The following is a 12,242-nucleotide window of genomic DNA, read 5'->3' as shown; positions in this document are numbered from 1 at the left end:
CTTTGGATCTATTTCAGGAACCTGGGACAAAAAAAAAAAATCCCAAAAAACCCAACTGTAACCAGAGGGAAGACCAAATATCTACGCACACCACAATATCACACGGATGTTCCCTGGAGACTAACCACAGAAACCAAAGGCCAGGGCACTCTTGTTTTCACCCAGGACCAAACCCAGGCTTTCACACAGTGGTCCTCAGATCTGCTCAGGCAACAGAATCTCCTGAAAGGCTTGTGAGAACAGATTGCAGGGCCAGGCTCCCAGAGTCTGATGCCAGGCATCTGGAGGGGAGGCTGAGAACTGGCACTTTTAATAAGCTCCAGGGGATACTGATGCTCCGGCCCAGGGACTGAAGGGAACTGCTGCTGTCAGTTACTGGCTACTTTGCTGACAAAGTCCTACAGCATTACGTTTAACGTTTACATCACAGTGAGGCGACGCTGAGCACTGTCTGCGGCTTCCACCAGGTGCGCAGCCGTGGCCCTCAGGGACCGATTCTGTGGAAGACAGTTACTCCACGGACTGGGGTGGGGGAGTGTTTCCAGACGATTCAAGTGCGTGACATTTACTGTGCACTTTATTTCTACTGTTATGACATTAGCCCCACCTCAAGTCATCAGCCATTAGATCCTGGAGGTTGGGGACCCCTGATCTACAGGGCTGTGGGAAGCAGCCCCTGGTTTCCTGACCTAAGTAAACAGTTTGCTGTCAAACAAATCCATCTGCCTGTTAAAGTGGTTATTTTCCGCTAAGAGTGGTTCAGAAGTGTTCTTGGAGGTCCTTCCTAGGCTGCCCTCCTGTTTGACTGGGGGGACCCCTCAACGCAGTGAGAGCGCTACGGTTCCCCAGCTTCACTCACCCTTGATGTGGAGGGCTCCTGTGTTATACTTGGGCTTAATCCCGGAGACTCTCGTGAGGTAGAAATGGAAGGGGTTCCCTTTATCCAGCAAGTCCCAGACGTCCTGGCCTTCCCCTGACGTTTCCCCCTCATCTTCCTCCTCCGGGAGCCCACGGCTGGTGGGGGCGCCGTGAGGCCCAGCTCCCCGAGCCGCGCAGTCCCTGGGAGAAGGGGGGCCTTTCTCCTCTTTGACCCTCGAGTCTTTCGCCTGCTCCCGCTGCAGCTCTCGAGGCAGTTCATCCTCACTGCTGGATAGACACCAGCCCAGGTCCTCCTGGGAACCGCACTTCTGTCTTTTGGAAGGTGAAGCTTCTGAAACTGAGTCTGTGCTGCTGAATTTCATGGGCTCCAGCTTCCTCTTGTGGGCAGCTTTCCGAGCCTCGGAGCAGGTGTACTTCAGCTGCCCGGCGGCCACCTGCCCGGTGTGGGGAAGGAGACAGGCAGATGGCTTGTCCGGCTGCGGCTTCTCCTCTTCACTTTCATCACTACTGGATATTGTCCACTTCCCGTAATTGCCTTCCTGGGACATCATGCTTCTGGAAAAGAAAGGCAAAAATCTTGTTACTTCCCATTCACCGGTTCCCAGGTGGCGCTAATGGTAAAGAACACGCCTGCCAATGCAGGAGATATAAGAGACAAAAAAAGTGGGATTCGATCCCTGGGTTAGGAAGATCCCCTGGAGGAGGGCAGGGCAACCCACTGCAGTATTCTGCCCTGGAGAATTCCACGGACAGAGGAGACTGGAGGGCTACAGCCCACAGGGTCGCACAGACACTGGCAAACGCATTCTCTTGCTCTCAAATTCCGTGTCCTGAGCTTTTAGGACACACGTATAGCACAGCTGACATCTACCAGATGCTGAGCTGTTTTCACTAACATCAGCTGCTCTGTGGGTGTTCAGGGCACATGAGCAGAATCTGCCACGAGAACCCGGCAAATAACGTGACAACAGAAACCCCGCTCACCTTCTCCTCTCCTTTCGTTTTTCCACCTGGATCTTGTTCTTAAATGCCTGGGTGGTGTCTGGCACAGCACAGGTCTAATATCACTCTCTGGGTAAGTGATGGCACTAGAATCAGAATTACAACCCATGTGCGCTGACTCTCAGATCTGACATTTATCATTTAGGTCATCAAAGTGCAGTGTTTCCCAAAGCAGAGATAACTGGGACCTGATATTAACATCTCCTTATGAAACTACCTCTCTTTTCCATTCCAATTCGTCAGCTTAATCAAGGAGGAGGTTATTTGTAGAAATGCCTTTAATCCTGCTTTTGAACAAACAACGGACTTTGGGTTCTTCTGCAGGCACCAGTAACACCTTGGTTTAACGTGAGCAGGAGGTATCTAACGGCTCCATGACATTTACAGTAACTAAAGTTTACTTCTTAAAGACAGTGTTTATGTAAAAGTGGGTTCAAATAAAAATATTAAGCAAATAGTAGTACAGCTGTTGAGAGTAAGACAAAACTGGGGAAGTAACCAACCACATTAATGAAATTCAGCAAACACTGCATTAAGCTACTATGCAAAGGAGGGTAGAAATCTAAAGAAACTCTACCACCAAATGCCAACTCATAACATCAGTGTCTATTAGATACTAAAAAAATTTGTGAATGCAAATGTATACTCCTCTTAAAGCTGCTAGCTCCTCTCTCCCTACCATCCCAGTCCCAGCTGGGCTATTTGTTTTACACTTCCAGCTGCTTCTCATAGAGCTTGCAGACCATCAGGAGGGCACAGGAATCAATCTCAACTGAGGCCAGGTGTGGCCAATAGTGGGCAAATATGGACTCCAATATCAAATCTGGTCATTACTACGTGGTAAATATGCACTTGGGCAGGTTACATAACTGCTCAGCCTCAATTTTCTCCTCTGAAAATGGGTATCAGATCTACTTCCCAGAGTTTGTTTGTCCAGAAAATATTTATTGAGCAGTTACTATGTCCAAGCTCTCAGAATAACATATTAATAGCATAGAAACAGCTTCCGCCTTAGAAAGTTTATACTTCAGGGAGTGTAACAAACCGACAGGAACAAAAACAGACAGGAAGGCCAAGATATCTTTACAAATATTCATTATATTTTATAGGTATGAAAAAGTAACACTTTCACCTTATAATATCCTGAATTTAACATTTAACTGAGCGCTGAAAGAAAAGGAAACAGCCAAATAAAGTGGAGGTGGGAAAGAAGAGTATTCCAAGTGAAAGAACCCAACCTGCAAAGGCCAGGCCAGAAGAAGGCTGCAGTAACTCCAGAAAACAGACCTGGACCTGGGTAAGGAAGACAGGGAGATGGTCCAAGATGAAGGCGGATGGCAGGAATAAGGAGTTAAGTTACATATCCTGGATTTTACTCTAAGAACGGTAGGGCTAGGGAGTACCTTGTCCGATTTTACTTTTAAAATATTCGGCTCCCTACACCTCTGTAACCCAACATCCTCTGGTATCTGGTAGGAAAAGGGGACAGAGGATGAGATGGTTGGATGGCATCACCGACTCAATGGACCTGATCTGAGCAAACTCCGGGAGATGGTCAAGGACAGGGAAGCCTGGCTGCTGCTGTCCATGGGGTCTCAAAGAGATGGACACGACCGAGAGACTGAACAACAGCTCTGTCCGGAGAATGGTCTGGAGGGAGAAAGAAGTGGAAGGAGGCGGCTCCTGCGGGGACCCTGGGGGCTGGAGAAGGCGGAGGGACACGGAAGAAGAACGAACAGCCGCTCCCTTTCCTCTGCGTTTGCTGCGGCCGGGCACAGCTCTGCCGCGCGCCCCCTCGCCTCACGCTCCCAAGTCTCACCTTGGAAGCAGCACGACGGCTCCCTCTGACCGGGAACAGCACAGAGGGAGCGCCCGCCGCGCTCGCGGACTGCCGAGGCCGCCCGCCCGCCGAGAGGCCAGAGTAAGAACCCGCGGAGGAGAGCGCCCGGCGGACTCCGGTCCCCTCTCAGGGGAGGCCGCCGAGACCCAGGAGGGCCCTACCTGGGCGCTCCGCTGCCCTCCGGACCCGCCTCCAAGCCCGCTGGCCCGTGATGACGCGCCGGACCGCGGCTTCCCGCGCGCCGGGCCGGGATGAGAAGAAGCGCAGCGCGCCCGCCGCGACCTCCACACGCGTAACTCCAGCAGCCCCCGAGCGCGCGGCCGCCCGGGACCCCGCCCCGCCCCCCGCGCTCGCGCATGCGCGCGATTCAAACCCGCCAGCCGGCGCGCGCCGCGTGGCCCCGCCCCTGCCCTTCCGGGACGCGCGCCGCTGGGTCCTAAAGCCCGCCGGGTCACCGGGGGCCGCCGCGGACCCCTGGAGGAAGGGGCTGTGAGGAGTCCTGGCCGCCTTTACCTGTCCTCTCGCCGCCTGGCCACGGCTGCCAAAAGCGGGAGAGGGGAAGAGAAGTTTCCCTCTTTTTTCGTAGCTGATCAGCAAAACGCATCCTTTTTGCAGGGAATCTCCTAATTTCAGGCTCCCGGAGCTCGAGACAGGGGGGTTTCTTTTCAAAGGGAGAGAGGATCAGCTGAGGGGTTAGAGGAAGCTGAAGTCTGAGACCAGTGTTCCGGGAGCGGGTTCTCCTGGGGCGCAGACTGTAAACCCTGTTGTAAGACCAAAGGTTAAATGAGCTCCCTTAGACGCAGCCTCGAATATTGGTTTCTTTGTTAAAGCAGGTGTGTGTGTGTGCCTCTGTGTGTGTGTGTTGCCTTTTTAATCTTACTGGTTTGCCAGGAGAGGGGTCTGAGATAAACTCTTGCAAAATGGAACCCTTGCCCTATTCCTTGCATTTCGTAAGGATGTTTGCCATGGAGTTTGGGCTCAGTGCTCTTGATACCGTTCTTGGAATTTCCACCCCTTCCAGAAAACTGGATGAAATAACTTGATGGAAACGTTCTAAGGGCTTACTTGGTTTGTTTATTGAATGTCTGATTTGTACCAGGCACCGGGCTCAGTGCTAGGCTTATCGGGAGGATGGAACAGACACAGTAATTACCCGGGAGGTCTGGACACCAAAGACTTGCTGAACCGGACGTTGAGTCCTGGGCTTGATTGGTTCCTTTTAGGCTTTGTTCACACTCTTTTTGTGTCTCTTATGATGCCTAGCATAGTGTCATTGATTGAAATTATCAAAAGTAAATACTGCAAGGTGTGGGAACAGAAAATGAGAAGAATCACGCAGGACACGGTGAAACTGCGCCTGGGCGAGCACGTGTCCCTGCAGCGCTGGGAGAAACTAGGGCTGAGCCAGGGCTTGGGGCAGGGCTGAGGGCCTCTCTGCCATTGGCTGTTCCAAGGGGCGGAGCCAGGGCTGGGGGAGGGCCTGAGGGTCTCTCGGCCATAGGCTGTTCCAAAAGTCAATAAAGCTAGGGCGGAGCCAAGATTGGGGGCGGGCCTGAGGGCCCCTCTGCCATAGGCTGTTCCAAGGAAACGTTGCTAAACAAAGTCTCTGGCCAATAGAGCTGCGGAATCAACGCCAGTGGCTCGCAGGTCGTCCAATGAGAGGAGACATTGGAGGTGCCCGGCGAAGCTCAGCTTCCGGGACTGCGCCGAGCGGGGCTCGCGGTCCCGGCCCGGGGGCTTTGGCAGCAGAGCTCGCGGGTTCTGCCGTCTGGACTCGCTTGGGGCGGTCGCGATGTTCTACTCCCAGGCCGGCGCCCGGCCACGGACGTGGGAAGCCAGTCCCCCAGAGCACAAGAAGTGGGTGGAAGTAGGTGTCCGGAGGGCTGGGTCTCGGACTTCGGCTTGACCCGGGGCGCTCACGCCATCCCCTCGCCCGGGTCTCGTTCAGCCCCGAGGTGTGATGGCTAATGACTGAGCCTGGGGCTTCCAAGCTTCTGGATCCCCGTCTAGTGTTCTGCCTACTTCCAGCCTCCTTTTGCTCTCTGCGACAGAGTCTCTTTATAATCTGTAACCTGCACCTCTCCTCCCGTTTTTCAAAGCCGTCCCCGTTGCCTCACCTTCCTCATTCTAGCATTGAATTTTGGGTAGAATTTATCCCGATAGTTTAAAAGAATTAACCTACCGATTAAGTCATTTGCACTTTTTTGGGAGGGGGGAGTAAATTTTAGCACATCATTAAGGTGTTTTGAGAATTAAAATTAGGATAATGAAACTCACTTCTCAGCCCAACTTTTCAGCTAAGTTTTAGATTTGAGAGTTCTAAACTTAATATATGTTAGTAATAAAAATATTAGAGCAAATGGTTTCTGTTTTATTAACTGAAGATACTTAATGTTCTTTAGGTATTTAAAGCATGCGACGAAGAAAACAAAGGCTATCTAACCAGAGAGGACTTTAAAGTTGCTGTTGTAATGCTGTTTGGTTACAAACCATCCAAGGTAGAACTTTCTTTTGTATTTGGGGACAGGGCAGAGAATACAGTAGTGGTGGTGGTTTAGTCATTAAGTCATGTCTGACTTTTGCAACCCCGTGGACTGTAGCCTGCCAGGCTCCTCTGTCCATGGGATTCTCCAGGCAAGAATACTGGAGTGGGTTGCCATTCCCTTCTCCAGGGGATCTTCCTGACCCAGGGATTGAACCAGGGTCTCCTGCATTGCAGGCAGATTCTTTGCCAACTGATCTATGAGGGAAGCCCAATACAGTAGTGGATGGATTGTAAGTAAAGTGCAGAGGGCTAGCTTAGGATGTTTATAAAACAAACCATTGCCTTTTGAGCAATTTTAGAGATGTGTCCAGTGCTGAATTTTACTTTCTTCTTAAGAACCCAAATAAGGGATGAATTAGAATCTATCAAGACTAAGTTACCGCAAGGCTGCTAATAATTATGTTAAATGTGAGATGCTAGCATGGTTTCCGGAGAAGGCAATGGCACCGTACTCCAGTACTCTTGCCTGGAGAATCCCAGGGACGGGGGAGCCTGGTGGGCTGTTGTCTATGGGGTCGCACAGAGTCGGACACCACTGAAGCGACTTAGCAGCAGCAGCAGCAGCAGCATGGTTTCAAGACAGAAGCCTGGGAGGGGGATGTTGGTTACAGGAGGAATTCACAGAGGAAGGGACGTGCAGGATTTTTTTTTTCCCTTAAACTAAAAAAAAAAAAAAATTGCCCCATTTAAATTATGAAAATAATGCATTTATATAGTCAAAAATTTAAAACGGTTCAGAAAAATATGAAGTTGGATGTAAATCTCTTCCCTCCCTATTCCTCAGGAGTTACCATTATTAACCATTTCTTGTGTATCATCCCAAATTTCCTATGCATGACAAACACACCTGGCATAGGAGGGTGCATCGTATGCCTATTTTAACTTGCTTTTTTCACTTGACAGTAGAAGAACATAAAAGCACACACACTACATTTAAAAAAAAAAGTAGTTGCCTAGTAGTCTCTTTAGCTAGTTTCCTTGTTTTAGTCATCAGTTGTTTCCATTATTTTTCATTCCTGCTAATATTGCTACATTGAGCATTCTTCTATAACTATATCTCTGTTTGTGACTGCATCTCTGTGGAATTCCTAGAAGTACAAGTGCTAGGTACACTTGGAATTTTATTGGGCATTGCTTCTCCAGAAAAGGCTGCACGAGTTAAAGAGAGCTGAGCTGAACTCCAGTGAGCCTCCTGCTTCAGCAGGACAGGTTTCCTGGGGCTCCCCATCCTTGTGTGCTCTCCTGGTCTATTACATCCATTCTGGTCCCAGGTCTGGCTTGTTAAGCTGCTGAACTGGAATAAATCAGAGGCGAGATCTTGGCCAGGAGTAAGAAATTCAGTGGCAGGCCTCAATCTGAGGGAGCGCTCGGGGCTGTCCTCCTGCCCTCGTTGGACCAAGGGACTCGGCAGCCACTTGGGCTCAGCTCTGCCTTGTGATGGAGCTCTGCTTGTCTCAGATTACAAACCTCGAGAAGCCAGGGACCACACAGCATCCACTTCTCCATCATGCTTAAGTGTATCACAACTTCTCTGTTAGCGTGTTCTGTTGATACAACTGTGTCCCGTGAACAGCTCAGGTAGGTTCCGAGTGGTTCAACTGCCAGGGGGCCGCTTCGTTACTGAGAAGGTGATTCTGGAGCTCAGAGAAGTCATCAGGGCTAGTTGGGGCTACCTCCCAGAAGCTGCAGCTCTCCTGTTAACCTGCAGTCATTTTAGTTGGAATTCCACAGCAGGTCAGCTACTTGGACCCAGCCTGTGAAGCATTGCGTTTAACCCAGGTTCAGCTGGAAAGATACCGGGTCTCATTCTGCCTTTATTACTTTTGGATCTATTTATTTGGTTTTAATTTTAGGACATAAGTGAAGAATTTCATAACATGTACAGTGATAGGGTAACATACATATGTACACACCATCAAATCTAACAGGTTTTTACTTTCGGTTGAGGTTTTGGAGTTTACTTTTTAATCAAAGGAAACGCTTGTTGACTACAGACTGCTAAACAGTAAAATACTGATATAACAAATCACCTATACACTGCCTCTTGAGAAACCTGTATGCAGGTCAGGAAGCAACAGTTAGAACTGGACATGGAACAACAGACTGGTTCCAAATAGGAAAAGGAGTACGTCAAGGCTGTATATTGTCACCCTGCTTATTTAACTTATATGCAGAGTACATCATGAGAAACGCTAGGCTGGAAGAAGCACAAGCTGGGATCAAGATTGCCAGGAGAAATATCAATAACCTCAGATATGCAGATGACACCACCCTTATGGCAGAAAATCAAGAAGAACTAAAGAGCCTCTTGATGAAAGTGAAAGAGGAGAGTGAAAAAGTTGGCTTAAAGCTCAACGTTCAGAAAAGTAAGATCATGGCATCTGGTCCCATCACTTCATGGCAGATAGATGGGGAAACAGTGGCTGACTTTATTTTTTTGGGCTCCAAAATCACTGCAGATGGTGATTGCAGCCATGAAATTAAAAGATGCTTACCCTTGGAAGGAAAGTTATTATCAACCTAGACAACATATTCAAAAGCAGAGACATTACTTTGCCAACAAAGGTCCATCTAGTCAAGGCTATGGTTTTTCCAGTGGTCATGTATGGATGTGAGAGTTGGACTATAAAGAAAGCTGAGCGCCGAAGAATTGATGCTTTTGAACTGTGGTGTTGGAGAAGACTCTTGAGAGTCCCTTGGACTGCAAGGAGATCCAACCAGTCCATCCTAAAGGAAATCAGTCCTGGGTGTTCATTGGAAGGACTGATGCTGAAGCTGAAACTCCAATACTTTGGCCACCTGAAGCGAAGAGCTGACTCATTGGAAAAGACCCTGATGCTGGGAAAGATTGAGGGCAGGAGGAGAAGGGGACGACAGAAGATGAGATGGCCTGATGGCATCACTGACTCGATGGACATGGGTTTGGGAGGACTCAGGGAATTGGTGATGGACAGGGAGGCCTGACGTGCTGCGATTCATGGGGTCGCAGAGTCGGACACGACTGAACGACTGAACTGAACTGATACAGTTAAGAATCATTTGTAACCGTCATGAACATTTATTAAGTGACAATGTATTCCCTCTGTGAAATCTAACAGGTTTTTACTCTTATGTTAGGTTAAGGTTTGGGATTTTGTTTTTGAATATTGCTCTTGAACAAATGAAATAAGTACTGAATGCAGGTCTTGAAGCAGCGAGTCACTTATATATCATCAATCACTCTGCATTCATGAAAATGTTTACAGGATGAAATTTGTTGTATTCTCATGTAGTAAAAGCAGCACTTCCAAGTTGCTAGAAATAGTAAGATGAATAGAACACAGATGCTGCTTTGAAGCAGGGCTTCCCAGGGGTCGTCAGTGGTAAAGAATCCACCTGCCAATCCTGCAGATGCAAGAGACGTGGGTTCGATCCCTGGGTCAGGAAAATCCCCTGGAATAGTAAATGGCAACCCACTCCAGCATTCTTGCCTGGAAAATTCCACAGACAGAGGGGCCTGCCAGGCTACCGCCCACGGGGCTGCAAAGGGACAGATACAACTGAGCGGCTGAATGCACCCACACTTTGAAGCAGTTCACAGTTTAGATAGACTTAAATTCTGACAAATACTAAGACAAAGAGGTTAAGAACAGAAAGAGAAGGCAAGGAATTCTACTGGTAACTGTTATGGGAGGTTGGGCCTCATTTAGACCAGCGGAGATGGACTCCGCTGATATGAAGTGTCTGGGAGCGCCCCGTGGTGGTGGGGGAAGCTGTGCCTCAGTGATTGGACCTGGTGACTGTATCCGAGCGCTGCGGCCAGGGGACTGAAGGGATGAGAAGAGAGGGAAGTTCAGAAGGAGGGGCCTGGGGGAAGGGCAGGGAGTTCAGGTTGTGGTGCGTTTATTCTGGGGAGATGCAAGCACCCTACGTGCACTCTCTGTTTTGTTTTTTTACACTTTTTATTTTGTATTGGGATGCAGCTCATCAGTGATGTTGAGACAGCTTCAGATGAGTAGCGAAAGGACTCAGCCATACAGAGACGTGTATCCACTCTCCCCCAGCGTGCCCTCCCGCCCAGGCTGCCCCCTGACATCGAGCAGAGTCCCCTGTGCTCCAGAGCAGGTCCTTGTTGGTGATCCACGTTAATACAGCCGTGTGCTGGATGATGCGGGGACGATGGTGCTAAAGACCCGCTCCAGGTCGTGCTGCCCCTTCCGCTGTGGGAGTCTGAAATCGGGTGGAGAGGGGAGGGTGGAGACAGGCCGGGGTTCCTCACACGTGTGGGAGTGGGTGGCACTGACCAGGAAGGCGGTGCAGCGTGTGAAGAGCGGCATCCTGAGGGGAGAGCCTCGGGGCGTCTGCATATTTAAAGGTGGGCAGGGACCCCAAGAGGAAGACGCGCTGGGAGCTAGTTGTCTGGGAGAGTCAGGAAGAACCAGGAAAGTGCAGGGCATGGAATCCAAGGTGGAGAAGCTATGTCACATGTTGGCAAGATCCTAATTCTATGATGTTTATAAAGCTCGCGTAACCATGTGGGAAAATGCTGGTGTTTTCATACTTAGTGAAGGCGGGTCCACAAACAATATACAGTGTGTTCTCGAGTATGTTTAAAGATGCATGGGTAGGAAAGGAGGAGGTCAGATGGACTGAGGGATGGGGACTGATGCGCACACACTACAGTGTGTAAAGCAGACAGCTGGTGAGAACTGAGTGTGCGGCACCGGGGACTCGGCCTGGTGCTCTGCGGTGACCTAATGGGAAGGAGACCCGAACAAGAAGGGCTGTACGGGAATGTGGGACTGATCCACTTTGCCATACAGCTGAAACTAACACAATGTTGTGAAACAACTGTACTCCAATTAAAAGAAAATGCATGGACAAAAGAAAGGTACGCTAGGTGGAAATGTTGACAGTGGTTTTCACTGGAAGGCTGTTTTTTCATTGTTTCTCTTCATAATGTGGAAATATTTTTCATGTTTTCTACATTGTTACTAATACCGCCAGGAAGACAATATTTTAAATAAAGCCAAAGAGCCCATTGTAACCATTGCTTGTATTTGTGTAAGACAGAAAGGTTACCTTATAGCTTATGCTGTATATGACAGCCAAGTTGAATTTATATGATTTAACTGTTTTGATCAATGGATTAAAGTTTTGGGGGCCATTAGGGTCTGCAGCAGATTAGCTTCTGGTGTCTTACTGACAGAGCAGTAAAATGACTATGATAGCTGTCCTGTGACAGTACTTGTCTGCTGGATTCAACAAAAGTTGGTTTCTTATAATATACCTTCCTTTCCTGCATCCCAGGAATTAGGAACTTATACTATGAAAACATTTGATGAAATTGTATATTCTATCATTATTATTTTTTTCTTTTCTAGATAGAAGCTGATTCTGTGATGTCTTCAGTAGATCCAAACACTTCTGGTAATGTGAAAGTTCATTTTTACTACACACCTTATTTAGACACTCGTGAAACTAAAACGAAGAACCAATATAGAGACTCTAAAGCATTATGTTAGAGCAAATCTTTGCTTTGTTTCCCATTACCCCCCAAACAAGCGGTTTGGTTCTTTTAGTTTTGATGAAGCAATGTATTCATAAGTATGTTTATTATCGGAGAATTTTCAACCATTGAAAAGCCTCAAGACAAAGTGTTGCTTCTAATTTCAACATCCCGTGGATGATCTGGGTTTTCTGAGCAGCTGAGTGAACAGAAGTGGCACTTACTGAAATGGAAAGACTCGGGGAGAAGATTTAAGGCTTGGAGACAGCACGAGTTCAATATTGAGTATGTTGAGTTTCGAAGGTTTTGCTCAAGAACATCAAGGCAGCTGGGCTGTATGAGTTTAGGATTCAGAGCAGAGCTCTAGGCTGCAGAGACGTTGGGGAGTCGTCAGCGTGTGGGTGGTTTTAAAGCAGTGGGAATGAATGAGACCCCCCGAGGGGGAGTGTGGACTTCTCAGCCATAAGAATGATAACCACGTAGGGGAT

At 48.7% G+C, this 12,242-nt stretch overlaps 2 protein-coding genes across 52 annotated transcripts in view; one reads left to right on the top strand and one right to left on the bottom strand.

Moving 5' to 3' along the window:
* Positions 1-4,015, bottom strand: part of TDP1 (tyrosyl-DNA phosphodiesterase 1) — a 72,972-nt gene extending 68,957 nt beyond the window's left edge. For 10 of the 25 annotated variants that reach the window (XR_014059750.1, XM_081510848.1, XM_081510849.1 and 7 more), the window contains exons 1-2: positions 3,883-4,015; positions 860-1,434 (exon numbers count right to left, since the gene is read on the bottom strand). Coding sequence is in view for 24 of the 25 variants with exons in the window: in XM_081510848.1 (XP_081366974.1) it covers positions 860-1,430 (571 nt within the window). In the remaining variant the exon portion in view is untranslated. Of the gene's footprint in view, positions 1-859; positions 1,435-1,863; positions 1,968-3,700 lie in introns of all 25 variants that reach the window. The other 15 variants (XM_081510852.1, XM_081510855.1, XM_081510862.1 and 12 more) reach the window with 3 other exon arrangements.
* A 1,409-nt stretch (positions 4,016-5,424) lies between these two features.
* The window catches only part of EFCAB11 (EF-hand calcium binding domain 11), a 221,690-nt gene continuing 214,872 nt past the window's right edge, over positions 5,425-12,242 (top strand). For all 27 annotated transcript variants that reach the window (XR_014059731.1, XR_014059732.1, XR_014059730.1 and 24 more), the window contains exons 1-3: positions 5,425-5,588; positions 6,124-6,219; positions 11,630-11,675. Coding sequence is in view for 17 of the 27 variants with exons in the window: in XM_081510835.1 (XP_081366961.1) it covers positions 5,514-5,588; positions 6,124-6,219; positions 11,630-11,675 (217 nt within the window). In the remaining 10 variants the exon portion in view is untranslated. The remainder of the gene's footprint in view (positions 5,589-6,123; positions 6,220-11,629; positions 11,676-12,242) is intronic.

Source organism: Giraffa tippelskirchi, chromosome 7 (genome assembly GCF_054371585.1).
Source record: "Giraffa tippelskirchi isolate mGirTip1 chromosome 7, T2T-mGirTip1v1.2.pri, whole genome shotgun sequence".
Lineage (NCBI taxonomy): Eukaryota > Metazoa > Chordata > Mammalia > Artiodactyla > Giraffidae > Giraffa > Giraffa tippelskirchi.
Note: the sequence above shows the minus strand (reverse complement) of the source record. Positions and strands in the feature narration are given on the sequence as shown.